Here is a 20,240-nt window from a genome sequence, read left to right as displayed (position 1 = left end):
ATGCACCGCCACGCCCCCTCCTGCCCAAAAACAAAGTGAGCCGGCCGGGATGGTGACGGATCATGTACGTGATATAAGGCACCCAGGACACGGTGACACGGCCGCTTCTAAACAGACATCTGGGTACAATTTACAGCGTTTATAGAAAGTATTTTCCCCCCTCATATCATATTTTTTTATTTTAAGCATGCATTTTTCTATTTTAAAAGCACCCCTCTTTGTAAAATAGAAGAAAAAAAAGAAAAACAAAAACGATCATTCTTTTTTTCAAATACTGTTGTCTGTTCACACCTGCTGCTAAAAACTTTTTATATGGGGGCTATTCACAAAGTTGTCGTAGGCAGTACGGCTGATTTCAGCCATACACCGGATAAAATCAGCCATACATCAGCTTGCTGCGGCTGGCTTCGGGTCGGCCAAACATGCTCAGCATGTTCAGCCGACCCGGAGTGCAGACCTCGAACCTCCGGCAGGCTACTCGCTGCTGTTCGGCCGATTCTCATAGATGCCGAAGAGCAGTGAGTGAATAGCCGAATGCCGCTGAGCGGCATTCGGCTCGGCTATTCTGCTCGTTACCTCTGTGGGACCGAGCAGAATAGAAAAATAGTTTTAAAAAAATAGAAAACGATTGGGCGGAGCTAGCAGTGACAGATAGCTCCACCCAACTGTTTTCTATTGGCCGCGACTAGCTGTCATTACACTGAGAGCTTGTCGGAGCCGGCGGCGTGCCGGCTCTGCTGAGATCTCATGGTTCTGACAGATCAGCGTCCCCTGGTTAACAAGTAACCAGGGGACGTTGAACTGTCAGTACCATGAGAGCTCAGCAGAGTCGGCCTTGACAGCAGCAGTGGGCGGGTGCAATAGCTAGTTTGCTATTGGCTATTGCAAAGTGAAATAGCCAAGAGGAATGTAGCTATGCATTCCTACGCTGTTTTTTTTTTCCGACTGCCGACCGCCGGCGGCTCTGATGTCAGAAAAAAAAAGAAAACAACTAAGCAGAAAAAGGATTACTCTGCTCGATCGAGCAGAGTAAACCTTTCCAGGAGAAAGTGTTTCTCTAGCCGGCCGGCACAATCTAATAGCGGGAGACTCCCGGAGTGTCTGGGAGAGTTGGGATGTAATGACAGATCAGCATCACTGGTAACCAGGGGACGCTGATCTGTCTCTGCAAGTGGCCGAAGCCAGCCGTGAGATGATGGCTGGCTCCGCCCAGCTGTCAGTAGCAGGTTTTCGCCCAGCCAGCTTCGCCTTTCACCTCGGCTCAGTCAAGCGGAAGCATATGCCTTCGGCTCGACTGAGCCCCTCGGCCAACTTCGGGAGCAGGACGGGCTATAGTGAATAGCCCGTACAGCAGCCCTTTGGTTCTACTGGACCGCAGGGGTCCTGGTACCGACTGGACGGGTCCTGGTGCCGAAGGATCAGCCGAAGCTACGGCTAGATCCTTCGACAGCTTTGTGAATAACCCCCTATGGAAAAAATCCAGCTGCCCAATACCAGTGAGTAGATCCTTCTAAATGCCAGACTGATGTCACATATAACCCATGACATACTGTGTGATAGGAAAGCAGGATTTATTGTGTTTACTACTGAACTGTGCGTTCCTTACATCTGACCTTTGTGCGTTCCTTACATCTGACCTCTGCACACTGTGCGTTCCTTACATCTGACCACTGCACAATGTGCGTTCCTTACATCTGACCTCTGCACCTTGTGCGTTCCTTAGATCTGGCCTCTGCACCCTGTGCGTTCCTTAGATCTGACCTCTGCACCCTGTGCGTTCCTTACATCTGACCTCTGCATGTTACTTCCTTAGGGTTAGGGTTTTGCGTATAGTTGTTTGTAGAATTAGATATGAGACAGAAATAAAATTCTAGCTCTAGAAGCTGTAAATTCCTGGCTGCTGGGATTAAACGCTAGTCTTACAATAGGCAATGTATACAGTAAGTGGGGGCCTCACGTTTGAGTTTCGCCTAAGGCTTCACAAAGTCTAGAGCCGCCTCTGGGTCTGAATACGAATTTTCGTTACGGCAACATGGTAGCCATATACAGTATATACATATAATAGTAAAGCTGAGGCTCCCAGACCCACATGGCATTCGGGAGCTGCCAAATGCAATTCAGGTTCCGAATGCCATTCGGTCTGGGAACCTCAGCTTTAGTAATATATGTATATGACTCCCAGATCTGAATGGCATTTGGGAGCTCTCGGATGCAATTTGGAAATTCGGATCCCGAATGCCATGCGGGTCTGGAAGCTTTAGTAATAATATCTGTATATGGTTTTCTGTGGTATTCGCTACAAATATTCGTAAACTCATTCGAAACGAACGAAAATTCAGATTTCGTCCGAATCCAAAACCCAAACCAAATTCGAACCGAATCCCGAAATAACAAAATTTTGGAACTGAACCAAATTTTTCTGCAGCTTACATTTCTACCAAAGACAGGCTACTGGGAGGGATAAGGAAAGACCTGGCGACCTTCCTTGTAAAAAATATTGAATTCTGTAGAAAATTCCACCGCACTCCCTACCGGTATGCCCCCAATGGATAGTTGCTAAAGTGACTATGGATGGAGCCACTGTGTCCTAGTAGATACACTATATAACCAGCACACCAAGGTTAAAGGAGAACTATGAGGGGCGTGCTTTTCAGTCACCTCATAGTTCTAGCTGACCTGTGACAATGAGACTGTCACAGGTTGGCTCAGTAGATCGGGAGGTGAGCGAACACATACCGGCGTTCGCTCACTTCTCGATCCTGTCACGGTAGAGAGCCGTGACAGGGGAGGGGCTGGATTCCCCCCTCCCCGCTCCGATCCGCCAGCGCTGACTGGCGGAACGGACGGGGGAGGGGGCGGGTACAGCTGGCTCTGCCTCTAGATAGGCAGAGGCAGCTGTCAGTCACGCAGCTGGGCGGATCCCGGCACAATTGTCGGGATCCGCTTCAGCTGCGGCGTCTGTGGTATACTGCCGCATCTAGGGTGCCCGGAGGACGCTAGTTTGTGTCCTCCCGTTACCCTAAGGAGAACTATGGGGAAAAGCCTTAATCCCATAGTTCTCCTTTAAATGTCCAAAATCGTCTTAATTGGCGTGCATACATCTTGCCATAAAAAGGCATCACAGGTGCCTGCCTCTCAAGGACCTCCCACTCGTTGAAAGGCAGAGACTTGAACTTGGATCCTCAGATTAAAAGCCTGATGCTCTACCCACTGTGCTATACAGACTACCTTTTTATAACAAGATGTATGCACATTCATAAAGACAATTTTGAACATTTGACCTTGGCATGCTGGTTGTATCTACTTGTACATAGTGGCGCTATCCCCTCTTCGATAGAAGGCCTCAGGGGCAGGGCCCTCCTTACCATTGTGTCTTGAATTGTGTTGTAATTGTCATGGCTTCCCTATTCTGTAAAGTGCTGCGCAAACTGTTGGTACTATATAAATCCTGTATAATAATAATAGTCACTTCAGCACCGATCCATTAGGGGCACAGTGGTAAGGAGTGCGGTGACATTTCTATAGAATTCTATATTTTTTACACGGTAGGTCACCAAGTCTTTCTGTATTCCTCCCCATTGACACAGGCTGGGGATAATCATTCAACAACACATGTGCATAGCCTTGCAGTGCTACTACCGTGTAAAAAAAACTCTCCGAGAATATTCTATGGAAAAGAGTCTCAAGCATATCAGAGATGCCCCTAGAATTGCCAAGAGTTGGATATAACTGAATGGATACCATGCACACAGCCTCACCGTTCTAGAGGAGCAGCAACACACCAGAAGCCCAAGCTCACCCATGGCAGCTTAATAGCCTCCAAAATAAAAATAAGGTTATAAAAAAATAAACATAAGATTACCGTATATACTCGAGTATAAGCCGTCCCGAATATAAGCCGAGGTACCTAATTTTAGCCAAAAAAACTGGGAAAAAGTATTGACCCGAATATAAGCCGAGGGTGGGAAATGAGGCAGCTACTGGTAGATAGATACCAATAAAATTACATTAATATTTATTTAAAAGAAAAATAACCTAGCTCTGTAAGTGGAAAAGGGGGTACAGGGCTACATATCATGTACTACGGATCATTTAACCCATTCATATTAGCAGAGGATAATTGTAAATCTATTGTTCAGTGCACTCTATATGTAGTATATAGTACATGTACATATAGAGTGCCTGCAACAATACATTTACAATGATCCTCTGCTAACATGAATGGGTTAAATGATCCATAGTACAGGGCTACATACAGATCATTTAATACATTCATGTTAGTATAATTGTAAATGTATTGTCTGCACTGTATTAGCAGTATATACTCTATATAGAGTATATACTGCTAATACAGTGCAGACAATACATTTACAATTATACTAACATGAATGTATTAAATGATCTGTATGTAGCCCTGTACTATGGATCATTTAACCCATTCATGTTAGCAGAGGATCATTGTAAATGTATTGTTGCAGGCACTCTATATGTACATGTACTATATACTACATATAGAGTGCACTGAACAATAGATTTACAATTATCCTCTGCTAATATGAATGGGTTAAATGATCCGTAGTACATGATATGTAGCCCTGTACCCCCTTTTCCACTTACAGAGCTAGGTTATTTTTCTTTTAAATAAATATTAATGTAATTTTATTGGTATCTATCTACCAGTAGCTGCCTCATTTCCCACCCTCGGCTTATATTCGGGTCAATACTTTTTCCCAGTTTTTTTGGCTAAAATTAGGTACCTCGGCTTATATTCGGGACGGCTTATACTCGAGTATATACGGTATTTATTTCAAATTAATCTCTTTTACGATACAAACAATGAAAAGACTATTCAGGCCTTTTAATCTATACTTGTTATTGATTCAGTCTCCATACCTTGGTAAAAATCTATACTCTTGTTTTTGAACCAGCCACGGGAGAAACAGCTATCATAGCGAGAGCCATGTTGGAGTTCGCTACGCTGACCTGCATTCGTTTTGTCCCACGCACCTCCGAAACAGATTTCCTGAACATCATCAGCGATTTTGGGTGAGCATGTTGTTGGTGAACAGACAGTAAGGGACAGGTTCCCCGTGCAGTTGGGGCTTCTCTTGACACTCATGGTTCTTGCTCAACATATTGTACTAATATATGGGCTCATGACCTCCTCACTCTTTGATTAATGGGATTCCTTGTTTATATGATTTATAGAGAAAGGGTGTTAGGGTGACACCCCTTGGCAGGTGACACAGGCTTTCCTGAGGGGCGGAGTCTAACTACCAGCCGGTGTTCACCAGAGCTCCTGATGGTGTAGATGGGCTTGGCTGCTTGCTGGTAACAGGTCGTGATCCCCAGGGTTGCCCTGCCAAGGGATGGATGAGAACAGGAGGGCTCCAATGAGGAGACAGTAGTCAGATCCAGGCAGTGTTCAAGGCAGGCGGCTAGCAGAGGGTGGTCAGACGGTCCCAGGTCAGCAACGAGTAATCAGAGGATAGTCGCAGGAGACAAGAGCAAAGGACCAGGGAGAAGATCAGGGCGGGCAGCAAGTGAAGGAGAGTCAGGAGGTCCGGGTCAGAAACGAGAAAACAGCAGAAGTATAAGCTCTTTAAACAAACAGGAAGCTGGCAAATAGACACAGCACAGCTCCTTGCAGAGCTAGAGCTTAAATACCCTTCTGAGTCAGAGATGACACGCCCAGCCTCAGGGTACACTGGAAGTCCTAGTCTGGAATCTTTTACTATTACCAGCCATACTGGCCTGGACTCTGCGAGATCCATTAATAGCGGGTCTTCTGGAAATCCTGGCTGGGATTCTCAGAGTAGAAAGATAAACCCTGAGAGGTACTCTGAGCTTACCATACCAAAGGGAATTGCCACCTCTTTGACATATTCCAGTGTAGAAGTAGTATATGTGCTTATCAGGTAAATCCAGGCCTAATGCTTCAATTTCCAATTGTCCTACCAGAACTGGTTGATCATTCACTAAAGAGCTACAGAGAGTAAAGCTGAACTGCCCAGTAATCCACGAAAGCCAATCAGAGTTCAGTTTCCTGAAAAACTTATTCTATTTGGTTGCTTTACATTTGCTTCATAGTTTGAAGTACCATCTGTGTATTTGGATTGTAATTTTGATTTTGGTTTTTGTTTGTACCAGCTGCTGGTCATTTATGGGACGTTCCGGAGGTGGTCAGGAGGTATCTCTGGATAGAGGCGGTTGTGTTTTACACGGGGTCGTCCAACATGAGCTAAACCATGCCGTGGGCTTCGAGCATGAGCACAGCCGAAGTGACCGCGACTCATACATCAAGGTCCTTTGGGAGAACGTTATTCCCAGTAAGACTTTAACAGCAGACTAATTAAAACAGTCATAAGATGAAGAAGACTTATTATGTGCATGCAAATGTCAGTTTGTTGTCTTTAAAGGAGAACTATGGGGTTAGGGCTTTTCCCCATAGTTCTCCTAAGGGTAATGGGAGGACACAAACTAGAGTCCTCCCGTCACCCAAAGCTCAGTATACCGCGAGCTACAACTCGCGGCATACTGAGCCGCCGCATCTGAAACGGATCCCGACAATTATGTCTGGATCCGCCCAGCTGCGTGAGTGACAGCTGGCTCTGACTATCTAGAGGCAGAGCCAGCTGTACCCGCCCCCTCCCCCATCCGTTCCTCCAGTCAGCGCAGGAGGATCGGACAGGGGAGGGGGGAATCCAGTCCCTTCCCTGTCACAGCTCTCTGCACGGATAGATCGAGAAGTGAGCGAGCGCCTGTATGTGTTCGCTCACTTCCCGATCTACTGAGCCGACCTGTGACAGTTTCATTGTCACAGGTCGGCTACAACTATGAGGATGAGTTAAAATCACTCACCTCATAGTTCTCCTTTAATGTCAGCCACAGCCTGAGTAGAAAAGCCTGTTCCCTGCCAGCATGCTGTAGAGTGGGACCTTTGCTCTCTGTAGGGAAGAAATGGTCTCCTTGCAGAGGTCGAACATGGTGCCAGCAGAGCCAGAGCTTTCAGCTCTGTTAGCCCAGTCAACAAGGAGCATGCCAGACCTTGCAGGGAGACCACTGCTTCCACACAAGGGTGCATGCATGGCGGCAGAGGACAGACCTTTCTACTCACATTGTGGCTGCTTTAGAAATAGGGCAAACTGGAGGTCATTGCACAAAGGCTTTAAGGGAATTGCTCATTTTATTAAAATAGCCATGGATTAAAAAAAAAAAAAGATTTAAAGAGATCCTGTCACAAGAGAAACATTCTCATTGCTGAGCTGTCCTTCTGAAAATGGGACTTTTCTGGAAGACATGTGCGATGCGTTTCATTCCGAATCACAATTTATACGAATTTTCCAAAACCCAATGCATCCAATTGTGTTCGAATCCGAATTTCCGTTTATGAATTTCGGATCCGGTCCAAATTTCGTTCAAAACTAAACTGAATCTGAAATGTGACTTTTCTGGCCAATGCATCCGAATGGGTTTGAACACGAATTTTCGTTACGGCAACATGGGAGCCATATACATTACTAAAGCTGAGGCTCCCAGACCCGAATGGCATTTGGGAGCTCCTGAATACCATTCGGATCCCGAATGCCATTCGTGTCTAGGAGATACAGCTTTAGTATTAATATCTGTATATTGTTTTCTGTGGTATTCGCAACGAATATTTGTAAACTCATCGGAAACTAACGAAAATTCAGATTTCCTCCGAACCCCGAACCGAATTGAATTTCGGATCCGAATCCCAAATTCCAAAACTGCAAAATATCTGAACCGAACCGAATTTTTCCGCAGCTCACATGTCTATTTTCTGACTGTCTGTGTCTTCATTACCCTCTATGTCACTGACCCAGAACGAGTATGCAGATCAGGAGATGTTACCATACCTGGCACATGTTGATTCTTAGCTGGTGATCTCACAGACCAATGTCAGCGACAGGAACCATCATGCTTCTTTAATGATAAGCTTACTTTAAAAAAAAAAATCTTACAAGCATCAGTAACATTTTCTTTTTCTTGCAGTGTACAACTCAAGTTTAGCTAAAAGCAACACCAACAACCTAAACATGGAATACGATTACACCTCCGTAATGCATTACGGGAAGTAAGTATGCAATACATAGTAGACATGACTTTGTTATTTAAAAAAGAGTCTACCCCTCCACTGTAAGTGCTCGTTTCATCTAAGAGACTCTAATAAGGCTGCGTTAGTCAACTGATCCTCAGCTCTGCTGTAGTCGGCGCTCACTTCTTTTCCCCTCTGCTCTGGCCAGGGCCGTCTTTAATATTGATTGGCCCCTGGGCAAACATTTTCTTGGGCGCCCCACTCCCGACCCATCCCATTCCCCTAACCAACCTCCCCACCACAAAACACCCCCTACCCGCCCCGCCATGCAATTTCGCCCATGGATACGCCTATACGACAGGGGCAGAGCAACACTATGCAATACCGATCACACAGTAAACAGAAGAGTATCTTTTGCGGACTCAAGAACAGGACTGGTGCAAGGATTATTGTGTACACAGGTGAAGGTGCATTTTCACCCCCTCTTCCCCCTGGTGTACTCAGACGACTGACTATGCAGCCTTATGCTAGCATTGACTAAGGTTTATTGTCCCCCATCATACGTACATGGAAAGCATGTAGTGACCCCATCACATACAGACAAGCAGCATGTAGTGACCCCTCTCTCTGGATGTTCAGTGTTCCCTAATACACACATGCAGCAGCCAGTACAGACACTCAGGGTCTCCCCACCAGACACCCACTGTTCATGCTGCCCTGATTTAGGCTGTAGTCCCTTCACCTGGCAGACTCCCTATCCCCCATCCAGGTGCAAAGGCCACCTTTGGCAGCTGCCCTTTGTGCCCCACAACAATGACTGGGCCCTGGGCAGCTGCCCCTTTTGCCATGCGTTAAAGACAGCCCTGGCTCTGGCTATGCAATGTTCCTTGCGTCCTCATGTCTAATGCAAGTCAATGGACCTTAGACCGCTGGAGCTCAGAGGAAAAAAGGCTGGGGGCACCGGTCTAGCAGCCTGGAGGGAGCCGGTGCCACCGAGGACCAGTTGACTATATCTTCTTTATTTGAGTCCCCTAGACACAACGTGCACTTTACCCTTGCAGTGCAGGAGTAGCCCCACTGCAAGGGTAAGCTTTTTTTATTTGCCTGGAGTTCTTCTTTAATGCACAGATTATCTTTAATTGGATTTTTTGTGATTGTAGAATTGTAACACTTATCATTTAGTTTACTGTTAATTGATACAATTGTATCCAGATTCTGATGTCTCTTCAGGCCAGGAATGCAGCTCCTGGTCACATGGTTTAGTGCTATGTAACCCTAACCATGTGGTGGAAACGATGCAAAGTGCTCAGAGAGAGGGCGGTGCTGGGAACCTGGGAACACACCAGCTTGCGTTTCCACAGCGTCAGCAGTTTTTATTTATAGAAATACACACATTTCTGTTTTTCTTGTGTATTAGAAAAAAAGAAGTAGGAGGAGCAGATATAAATACCTAAAAATAAGCAATTATTTAATTTAGTTGTCTGAGGTTAATCTTCATCATCTGATGTTTTGCTGTTATATTAACACATTTTTATATAATACAAAATTGAATACAAGGTGCTTCAATGACACTCCATTTGCTAGGCATGCTGGGCTTTCTGGTAAGGCAGCCCAGAACTCATTTCCTGCAGGGTTGTTGGCAGCCTGTGTACTCTAACTTATTTGAACATCCCATCTAGCAGAAAGGGAAGGTAGGTGTCCCTCCTCTATTTAGTAGTACGTGAACTTTTTGTTGGATAGAGCGGGAAGGTATCGAAATTTGTATTGCTTCCTGTGCCCCCAATAGAGAGATTCACCGTTTCTGTTTGTCCTGGTGACCGTTATCACAGAAAGTGAAAGAGAAAGAAAATCCCAAATTGTGGATGGTCACTAGTACAGGAATAGATAGCAAATCTTCCTATTGGGACACTAGTTCTGGTGACCCTGCTGACCATCAGGGATTTCCCTCTCTTTGGAAGGATTTCCTCTCACTTCCTGTTGTGGCTATCAGACAGTAAATTAAGGAAAATCTCCCCAATTGATCACAGATGGCAAAAAAAGTTGATAAAAAGTGTGATAACCCTCCCTTACTCTATACAAAACTCAGTCCTACTTTAAGCTCATCGACTAGAGCTCTCTGTAGCTTTAAAGGTCATAGAGAACGTACAAATGTATTGAGTCTTGTAACCTCCCATCAAAATAGGATACATTTTTCTGAATGTAACACAACCTCCATCCTATTTGTCTGTTCCTGTCTACAGATTTGCATTCACCAATTACTACGTCAAACAGTCCATTCAGCCCATCCCTAACAACAACATCAACATTGGACAGAGAATAGGATTGAGCAACCTGGATGTCGCCAAGATCAACAGACTCTACAGCTGCAGTAAGTGTGTCCGAAATGTCAGAGTGCTTGTAAAAGGAAACTGTATTAGCTTTGGATCAATGGATCAGATGGGTCATTTTAGCAAATGTAAGCTGGTTCAAAGTGGCCGACCACCTGAAACCTACTTATAGTCAACATAAGGCTTTGGGTCAAATCCATCACTAGTGCATACCTCCCAACTTCCTAAGATGAGAAAGAGGAACACCTTCCAGCAAAATGTATTTAGGCAATGGACATATCCCTGCCATGCCCTCAGTTATGTGAACCATTAAGAATCTATATGCCAAAAATAATTGGTTAAGCCCAGGTTATTATTTTTTTTTACCATTATATTTCCTTTGTTCTGGCTTTTCGAAATATGGAACAAGGTAATTAAGAGATAAGATGAAGGTTTTATTGCAGAATAACACTTTTGGTAGTTGAATAGAACCTTTGCATGGTCGTTTTCATGGATATCTGTACGTCAGACCAAAAAGAGGGACAACTGGGGAAGAAAGAGGGATAGAGGGGTTTGGATTGGACTATCTATGAATAGTGACAGTATGATCCCAATGCATGATCCCATGATCCTGTGCACCTGACGTTAGCTCTTCTAGAATGGAGACATTTAAAATCCTCCCTAGTGGGGCCCTCTCCCCACCCTCCAACCCCATAGCACTCAAGTGATCTACTATGGCTATAGTTATGCCACTGTTAGGAGACCTCACACCCTCAGAAACTAGGGAAAAACAATAAATAGGTTATATTGGGAGTCCTAAACAGCTTTACTGTAGAAACTATAGCACAGGCTTTTGTTTAGACATTTTTGTTTTGTTATGTATCAATCTATCTGTCTCACCTTGTTCATAACCTGGTTCTTCCTTCATTTCTCCCCAGACGTCTGCTCCTCTGTATTGTCCACTGACACAGGTGTCTTCTTCTCTGCTTCCAACCCTTCAAATTACCCAAACAACTACAACTGCACCTGGCTCATCCGCCTGCCAAACAGCCAGGTAATAATTCTTATTCTACACAGGACAACGCTGCTCTATATGTCCAGGTGAGCATTGTCTAAAATGGGAAATCCAAAATGTTAGAGCTGCCGAGAGTACCCGGAGGAGAGGAAAGACCTTTAACCCCTTTGTGACTGACGACGTACAGTGTACGTCGCCAGCATCAGGGCTGTTTAAACAGACTCCCGGCGACTTTTGCCTATCTCTAAATTGATGACCTGTGGGGGCTTTTAAAGTGTCTTTTATTGACTTTTTGGGGTACTGCAGTTTTTCGCCGTTTCACGGTCGCACGCAATCTGTAAACTGGGCATGTTGGGTATCGTTTTACTCGTTGTAACCTCATCTTTTATATTTCATTAAAAAATGGGTAATTTGTTGTGTTTTGGGGCATTTAATTAAATTTGTCACAAAATTTTGGGGTTTAATAAGGAGTTGCGCTAATATTGCGCAACATAAAAATTTTCAACTACCACCATTTTATTCTATAGGGTCTTGGCATTCAGAAAATATATAATGTTGGGGGATTTTACGTCATTTTCAGGCCTAAAATGTGGAATATAACATGGGTGCAAAAATGGACAAAAGGGCCTCAGTCATGAAGGGGTTAAATGGGGACACATATTATTATGACAACTGTGTAAGATGGTGTTTACATTCACACTCATTTGGAGAGATATCTACAAACTTCCTGTTGTATTTCTGGGACAGGAGGTGAAAGAAAACCTCCCCAATGGACACCAGTAGCAAAAAGTTTTTTTTTTTTTTTAAATACAGTTTTTTATCCTTTCCTACCCTATCAAGAACAAAAAGAAAAATGTTTTGGCTATAGATACACTTTGGGGTTGATTTATAACCCTTTTGCCCAGTATATAGCTAGCCAGATGGTTTGATGGTTATTTTGTATTCCTTCCAATTGCCAATAATCGCTCAAACAGTTGTTTCCTTCTCACCAAGCTTCTTGCTGATAGTCTTGTAGCCCATTCCAGCCTTATGCAGGTCCACAATCTTGTCCCTAATGTAATTTGACAACTCCTTGGTGAGGTTTGAATGGAAGAAAGAGATTCTGTGGACAGGTATCTTTTTTTTAATACATAACAAGTTGTCATTAGGAGCACCTTCTTAAAGTGACAGGACTAATCTGTGTACCACATAGCCAGTCTGTGGGGGCCAGAATTATTGTTGGTTGGTAGGGGATCAAATACTTATTTTACTCACTGAACTGCAACTCAATTTGTAACATTTGTATAATGTTTTTTTTCTGGATTTTTGGCTGATATTCTGTCTCTATCATTTAAAAAAACGTATAGACCTTTCATTTCTTTGTAAGTGGGCAAACTTTCAAAATCTGCAGGGGATCAAATCATTATTTTCCACACTTAAATACAAGAGACAATACATTTCATATTTTCCTCAGGCTAGAGCTACATGGCCAATCTTTGCTGCCAATGAATCCCCAACCATAATATCAATTGGTAAACTGATAGAAGAAATGATATCTTACACAAGAGGTAGAAAATGATTCATTTCATGTGACAGCACAATGTTCTCATTGTGTGAATAATCATTGCTACTGTACATCCTACTACATACACTACATAGCTAAAGGTTTGTGAACACCTAACCAAATGATTCATTTCAGGCATTTCCAGTGAAGTGTACTGTTAATACTCCAGCATACAAAGACATTTAAGGCAACTGTGCGTGTCCAACCTTGTGGAAGTTGGTGAAGGCCCTTTTCTGTTCCAGCATGACTGCGCCCCTATGCACAAAGCCAGTAACATAAAGACATGGTTTAATGAGTTTGGTGTGGAAGAACTTGAGTGACCCTTTGGGATTCATTGAAACAAAATTAAAAAATTGTAAGCCAGATCTTCTCATCCAACATCAGTACCTGACCTCACAAATGTTCTTTTGGTTAAAGGGCATAAACCAGACATCAAAATCTTGTGGAAAGCCTTCCCTGAAGGGTCCAGGCTGTTATTACCACAAAGGAGGGGAACAAATGCATATTAATGCCCATGCTTTTGGAATGGGATGTCCAAAAAGCTCATATAGGTGTCATGGTCAAATGTCACCAAGCGTTCAGCCATGAAGTGCATTACATGTGTAGCTTATAGATAGATATTTATTTCATCAGTTGCCATAGATCAAGCTACTAAAAATCACCCGCGTAGCTCTAGTGTGATTTGGGCAATATAATCTCTTTAACCAGTTTGTTGAGTGCTAACATTTTACATGTGCTAAATGGATTTTTGTACTTAGCACTTTTGTGTATTATTAATTTAAAAGAAAAGCATCAAGATCCATAAATATACTTTTAAATCTCTTTTTAGGCACTCTTGCAATTTAAAGCATTTGATGTGCAGAGCTCTACTGGGTGCACAGCGGATTATATCAGGGTGTTTGATGGTCCCAGCAGAACATCTCCATTGCTGCTGGACAAGTCCTGCGGCTCTGGACAAATGCCCTCCCTGGTGTCTTCTGGTTCCGTGATGCTGGTGGAATTTGTCACCGATGGGTCAACTACGGCCACTGGATTCAAAGCCTCATACAGCACAGGTAACAGAATGAATGTATAAGTAAACATTTTAAAAACAGTGCCAATGGAGTCTAGAAGGGGAGGGTCAGGATCCTTTGGCTTAAAGGAGCATTATGAGGTGAGTGATTTATAGGGGATGGGAAAAGAAGTGAGCGCCGACTACCGCAGAGCTGAGGATCAGTAATGCAACCTTATTTGAGTCTCTTAGACAAAATGAGCACTTGCAGTGCAGGGGCAGTCACTTTTTTAAATAACAAAGTAATGTCTACTATGTATTGCATACTTACTTCCCATAATGCATTACAGAGGTGTAATCGTATTCCATGTTTAGGTTGTTGGTGTTGCTTTTAGCTAAACTTGAGTTGTACACTGCAAGGAAAAAAAAAATGTTACTGATGCTTGTAAGATTTTTTTTTAATAAGCTTATTTTTAAAGGAGAATTATGAGGCGAGTGATTTTCACTCAGCCTCATAATCTGAGCCAACCTGTGACAATGAAACTGTCACAGGTCGGCTAAGTAGATCGGGAAGTGAGCGAACACATACCGGTGCTCGCTCACTTCTCGATCCTGTGCCGGCAACGAGCCGTGACAGGGGAGGGACTGGATTCCCCCCTCCCCTGTCCGATCATCCAGCGCTGACTGGCGGAACGGACGGGGGAGGGGCGGGTACAGCTGGCTCTGCCTCAAGATAGACAGAGCCAGCTGTCACTCACGCAGCTGGTTGAATTCAGACATAATTGTCGGGATCCGTGCCGGCTACGGCATCTCAATATACAGCGAGCTGTAGCTCGCGGTATACTGAGCTTTGGGTGACGGGAGGACGCTAGTTTGTGTCCTCCCATTACCCTTAGGAGAACTATGGGGAAAAGCCTTAACCCCATAGTTCTCCTTTAAACAGGAAAACACAACCTGCTGGACCTTCAGCATTTGGTCACAGGACATCTCAGAGCCACAATGGAAGTTTGTGTTAGAACACTTCCCTCTACCAGACAGTAATGTGTGGTAGTTTTGAACTAACAGTAGCCAGGATTGACTACTTCAAGACTATTTTTTTCTTGGGATGAACCTGTTTGTCTGAGGTTGTGTGTGAGGACCATATATGTGTCCTCAGCTGCTGGACTCCTGAGAACAATGGCAACACCATTCAACATCTGATCACTCAATGGCTGTATGGTGAGAAGCACCTAATGCAAATAGTCAAGTTTTTGGGGGGATGCAGACATCTCCTTCAGAGCTTAGGCAGAGTACAACGGAAGGTTCAGGCTGCACACATTGTTAAAGCTGATATGCAGCGAAGAGGAGATTAATGCATAGTGCCCCGTGCCAGCATTAATGGATATAAAGTCAAGTCCTCCCTTGTGGCATTGATTTACCTTTAGTATATGTAGGAGCATCTCAGCAGTTCCTCAGCATCTGCCTGTGCTGTACACTTTGAATTAAGAAGCCAATCAACAGCTACTCAGCTTTTATTGTTTGAATAAAATTCTTCATATTAGAGAAAAACTGTATTGGTGGAGAAACATAGGTCCTGTCATTGCGAAGCTTACCACCTGCAAAATGCTAATTCTGACTGGCATGCTGAGCTTCTGACTTGTATGCACGTAAGGGCATTTGACATTTCTTTTGCTCTTTTGATCTGCATACAGGGATGGATTTCCCACAAGGCCAACCAAGGCCTGGCCTCGGGGCAGCAGGGAGTAGAGGGACAGCAGGGGTGTGGAATTCCTATCTCCTGATGCTCGGGACATGCAGTTCCGAGCGCCGGGCGGGTAGTTGTTTTCTACATTTAGCCCGGCTTTGGGCAAGCAGAGCTAAATGTACAGCGGGGAAGCCGCCGCTTGTTTTGTAAAAGTGAACTCCGCTATTTTGCCAAGATCACTTGTATGCAGCCAGCAGTTCTGCCATTCTCCATGGTGGGGGGCGCATTAAGGAACATGGCTTTGGGGCAGCAGAGAGAGTAAATCCGGCCCTGTCTGCATACTTGCCCTGTTCAGTGGCTCAGAATGCACTGAAGCCAAGTTATTGCCATCAACTAGCATTGTCAGGAAGTCAGAAATGGAAGCTTACATACTGTTCTAATAACAGGTTTACTTTAAGGAGCCATCGTTGACCTTTTTCTGAAAATAGTTACTAGGCTGTCTCTACTTTTAGTGCTTTATGAAAATGACACATTTTTTTGCTCTCATTCTCTTTAGTAAATTGCGGTGGGACTTTTGTTGCCAGCACTGGGTCCGTATTTAGCCCTGGAAATGATAAGCAGCAAAATTACCCTCCTTATAGTGACTGCACTTGGACAATCATCGCACCGTTGGGATACAAAGTAAGAAAAGCTTCATTTTATATCACCATTGAAAGCCTCATGTTATATCTGTTGATAAGTTTAAAAAAAACTGTTGATCAGAACTTGTCAAACATTCCAAGCTGTCCTGCACCCTGTGCACACTTCCTATGTTGTCTAAGGGAGGCTTATTATCCCTCCTTGTTCTTATCTTGGCCTACATAATGATTGGCCTTTATGTTGTAGAGATCTGAGTGACAGTGGATGTATAGTTTATCCCTGTCAGGATTCTTTTTTGAAATCTATGCCCCATTGGGGAGATTTCTCTTTACTACCTGTTCTGTAGACACAACAGAAAGTGGCACTTTCAATGCACAATACACAGGCATGGTCCACTTTGGGCTCCATCAGACAACCCACCCTGACAAATGCCATGCATCCTATATGAGTGCATATAAAAAGGCTGCAGGAAACGAGCAGCACAAATGTTAAAAATAAGTGAATACGGTATGATACACAGTGCTTTAGCAAACAAATTGCCAATCAGTTGTGGTTTTAAATCTATTTTTATACAATAATACATGCTCTGAATTTCAGGTCCAGCTGGTCTTCACTAGTTTCAGCCTAGAGCCCAGTAAGCCATGTTCTTATGACTGGCTGGAGATCAGAGATGGGATTTTGTCCACTTCCCCCATCATTGGATCAACACATTGCGGCATAGAAAGCATCCAGCCAATCACTTCCACCAAAAACGGCCTTCTCCTGCATTTCGTGAGTGACTATTCTCACGAGAGTTCTGGATTCATGGCAAAGTACTCCTTCGGTAAGTTGATCCAACCTTTGTAAATGTGAATTTGGATACGGAAAGCATACACACAGGGCCGGATTTACTCTCTCTGCTGCCCCAAGGCCTGGTTCCTCAATGTGCCCCCCAATCCGCCAAACCCCAATGGAGAATGGAAGACCGGCAGTCTGCATACAAGTGATCTCGGCGATATCACCGAGATCACTTGTACAAAACAAGCAGCAGCTTCCCCTCTGTACTTTTAGCTCTGCTTGCCCAAAGCAGGGCTAACTGTAGAAAACAACTACCCACTCGGCGCCCGGAACTGCATGTCCCGTGTGTCGGGAGATAGGTATTCCACACCCCTGCTGCCCCTCTACTCCCTGCTGCCCTGAGACCTGGCCTTGTGGGAAATCCTGCCCTGCATACACATCTCCTATTAGGTCTTATAAAAGATGAAAAATCTTCATTGTAATCACTCCTGGAAAGGTCAGGAGCATCAGTACATACAATATACTACATAACCAAAAGTATATGGACATCCGACCATTACACTTATATGAGCTTGATTGACAGCCAATTCCAGAACCATGGACATTAATATGGAGTTGGCCCTCCATTGCTGCTACGCCAGCCTACAATCTTCTTGGAAGGCTTTCCACAAGTCTTTGCAGCATGTGTGTGGGATTTTAGGCTCATTAGGTCAAAAAAAGCATTTGTGAGCTCAGGTGCTATTGTTGGGCAAAAAGACCTGGCTCACAATGGGCCTTCTAATTAATCCCAAAGGTGTTCACTAGGGTTGAGGTCAGGGCTCTGTGAAAGCCACTGAAGTTCCTCCACACCAAATTCATCAAACCATGTCTATCACAGAAGAGGGTCTCCTCCAAATTGTTTGGAAGAGCACAGTTGTCCAAAATGTCTTTGTACTGTGTAGCATTAACAGCGGCTTTCATTGGAAACTCCTGAATTTAATAATTGTATGGGGTGTCCACATGCTTTTGGCCATAATGGTAAATGTGATGGACAGGTGTCTTGAAACCTTTGGCCATATACCATGTTTCCCCGAAAATAAGACACTGTCTTATATTTTTTTTGGCTCAAAAAAACACACTAGGTCTTATTTTCAGGGTAGATCTTATTTTTTTGTTTATTTTTTTGAATGTACAGTACAACAATCCGCACGTATTCATGTAGAAAGTCTACATGTATTCATGTACAAAAATATGATGATCAGTGCAATTAGGGGTGCCATACCTTTCCAAGAGCAATGTGATAACCAATCGCTGGCCAGAATGAGCGAAGAGCACTTTCACTATGGATTCCTCACAGGCGGAGTGCATTTGGTATCACTCCGCATGTGACAGGAGCCGGCACTATAGAGGAGGCATCGGCTTATGCGGCTCTGCTCCCTCCGGTGCCGCCTCCTCTAGCGCTAGCTTGGTTGGCACCGCTGATTCTCTCCCGTGGCTCTTCAAGTTCCCCCTTATGCCACCACCGGCCCTGGGAAGGGTCACAACTAGGTCTTATTTTCGGGGTAGGTCTTATATTTTAGCAATTCCCAAAAATAGTACTAGGTCTTATTTTCAGGGAAACAGGGTAATAGGGGATTTTCTACAACTATTGTCACATTGTGTTGCCTCTGCAGATTAGGGGGTGATTTTGTCAGGTCAGAGCCTTTGGTACTCTCATATTTTAGATTGTTAAATATTAGGAGTTATGTTACTCCCTCTGGTTGGATTATTTGACAGTCACTCCACATAATTTTATATTTCAATTTCTGAGGGATGCTGGTGAGTCACGCCACATAACCTTCTCTTTTATCTGATGTCTGTATGCCTGCTGCAGCAATGGCCTTCTGTGTCTAAAGCAGGGTTGGGCAACTCCGGCGCTCCAGCAGCGGTTGTGGAAGTACAAGGCATGAGGCATTGCAAGACTCTTGACAGCCTCGTGACTTCCAGAAGCAGAGGGATTATGGGATTTGTAGTTAAAGCACAGCTGGAGGGCTGGAGTTGCCCACCCCTGGTCTAAAGGGTCAGTCCACCCAAAGCTGACATTTCACTGTCTGATAGATGCTGAAGAATTAGGTCACCTGACTATTTGGGAGAGTCATGTAGTTCACATACCTGCTGTTCCCATTGTGAGGGGTTCCCACATTCCCTGCTGGGTTTTTATGTGTTTTATATTATGAAGACTGTAACAGGAGGAGCTAGGACACATAAAGGTGGGCAGGAACACCCAAAACTCCCATGTGTACAAGAACAGGACCGAGATTTAAGGGAGATTTCACTGATAGAGTATCCAAGACATACTGTATAAGCTACTTGAACCATTATTATTATTATTATACAGGATTTATATAGCGCCAACAGTGTGCGCAGCGCTTTACAATATAAGGAAGACATTACAATCACAATACAATTCATGACAAGATGGTAAGGAGGGCCCTGCCCCTGAGGGTGTACAATCTACAAGGGAGGGGCCAGTGAAACATGAGGAGGTAGCTGTGTGGGGATGAATTGTTTGAGAACGTGATCTGCTGACCTTTTAATGATGATGTGTAAGTCACAGTTCATTTTACTGGAACCTGGACAGATAAGATGTAACTTTTCAACAGGTTGTAGAATTCACATCCTCACTGTTTTTTTCCAATGTCTTACTGGGCAAGATCTGATCAGTGTTAAGATATCTCCTAATTGTGAACTTTCACTTTTTTTCAGTTCCCTCTGGATAAGTTCAGGACCACTGCGAACTTGGGACCTTTAGTAGAAAACAATAGCCACAAAATGAACAAATGACTGTAAAATTGTTACCAGTGCCGACCAATCAGGAACACCGACCATTCATCGCAAACATCTGGAATAAAAATCAAGCCTATAACTGCAGAGTCACACCAGAGTCACACCAGAGTCACACCAGAGTCACATGGTCTCTCCCAAGACATCTAGAGTGGATCTGGCAATAATCACATGAACAATTCCTTGGCATTGGTCACATGGCAGGGCGCCAGAACAACGCAGAACCAATGTTATTAAAGTGTATGCAAAGCGAAAACTTTTTTTAGTTTTGGAAAGAGTAGATAATGTTGCTGATAATTTTTGTCTATATCCTGTTAGGGAGAGTTGATGTCATTTCCTGCACCATAGACAAAACAGGAAGTAAGGAAATATTTTCAAAGTGAGGTAAATTCTCCTGTAACAGTAGTCACTGGTAGAGGTATAC

General features: G+C 44.0%; 1 protein-coding gene across 1 annotated transcript in view; it reads left to right on the top strand.

The window, feature by feature from the left end:
• LOC108799844 (astacin-like metalloendopeptidase) overlaps nucleotides 1-20,199 on the top strand; it is a 51,334-nt gene extending 31,135 nt beyond the window's left edge. Inside the window, exons 5-13 of the mRNA XM_018571771.1 lie at nucleotides 4,929-5,046; nucleotides 6,151-6,329; nucleotides 8,017-8,098; nucleotides 10,300-10,427; nucleotides 11,304-11,419; nucleotides 13,753-13,978; nucleotides 16,155-16,279; nucleotides 16,835-17,060; nucleotides 20,135-20,199. Coding sequence (XP_018427273.1) covers nucleotides 4,929-5,046; nucleotides 6,151-6,329; nucleotides 8,017-8,098; nucleotides 10,300-10,427; nucleotides 11,304-11,419; nucleotides 13,753-13,978; nucleotides 16,155-16,279; nucleotides 16,835-17,060; nucleotides 20,135-20,199 — 1,265 coding nt within the window. The remainder of the gene's footprint in view (nucleotides 1-4,928; nucleotides 5,047-6,150; nucleotides 6,330-8,016; nucleotides 8,099-10,299; nucleotides 10,428-11,303; nucleotides 11,420-13,752; nucleotides 13,979-16,154; nucleotides 16,280-16,834; nucleotides 17,061-20,134) is intronic.
• Nucleotides 20,200-20,240: the final 41 nt, after the last annotated feature.

This window comes from Nanorana parkeri, unplaced genomic scaffold, assembly GCF_000935625.1.
Source record: "Nanorana parkeri isolate BGI_ZX_2015 unplaced genomic scaffold, ASM93562v1 scaffold1834, whole genome shotgun sequence".
In the NCBI taxonomy this organism is placed as follows: Eukaryota; Metazoa; Chordata; class Amphibia; order Anura; family Dicroglossidae; genus Nanorana; species Nanorana parkeri.
Note: the sequence above shows the minus strand (reverse complement) of the source record. Positions and strands in the feature narration are given on the sequence as shown.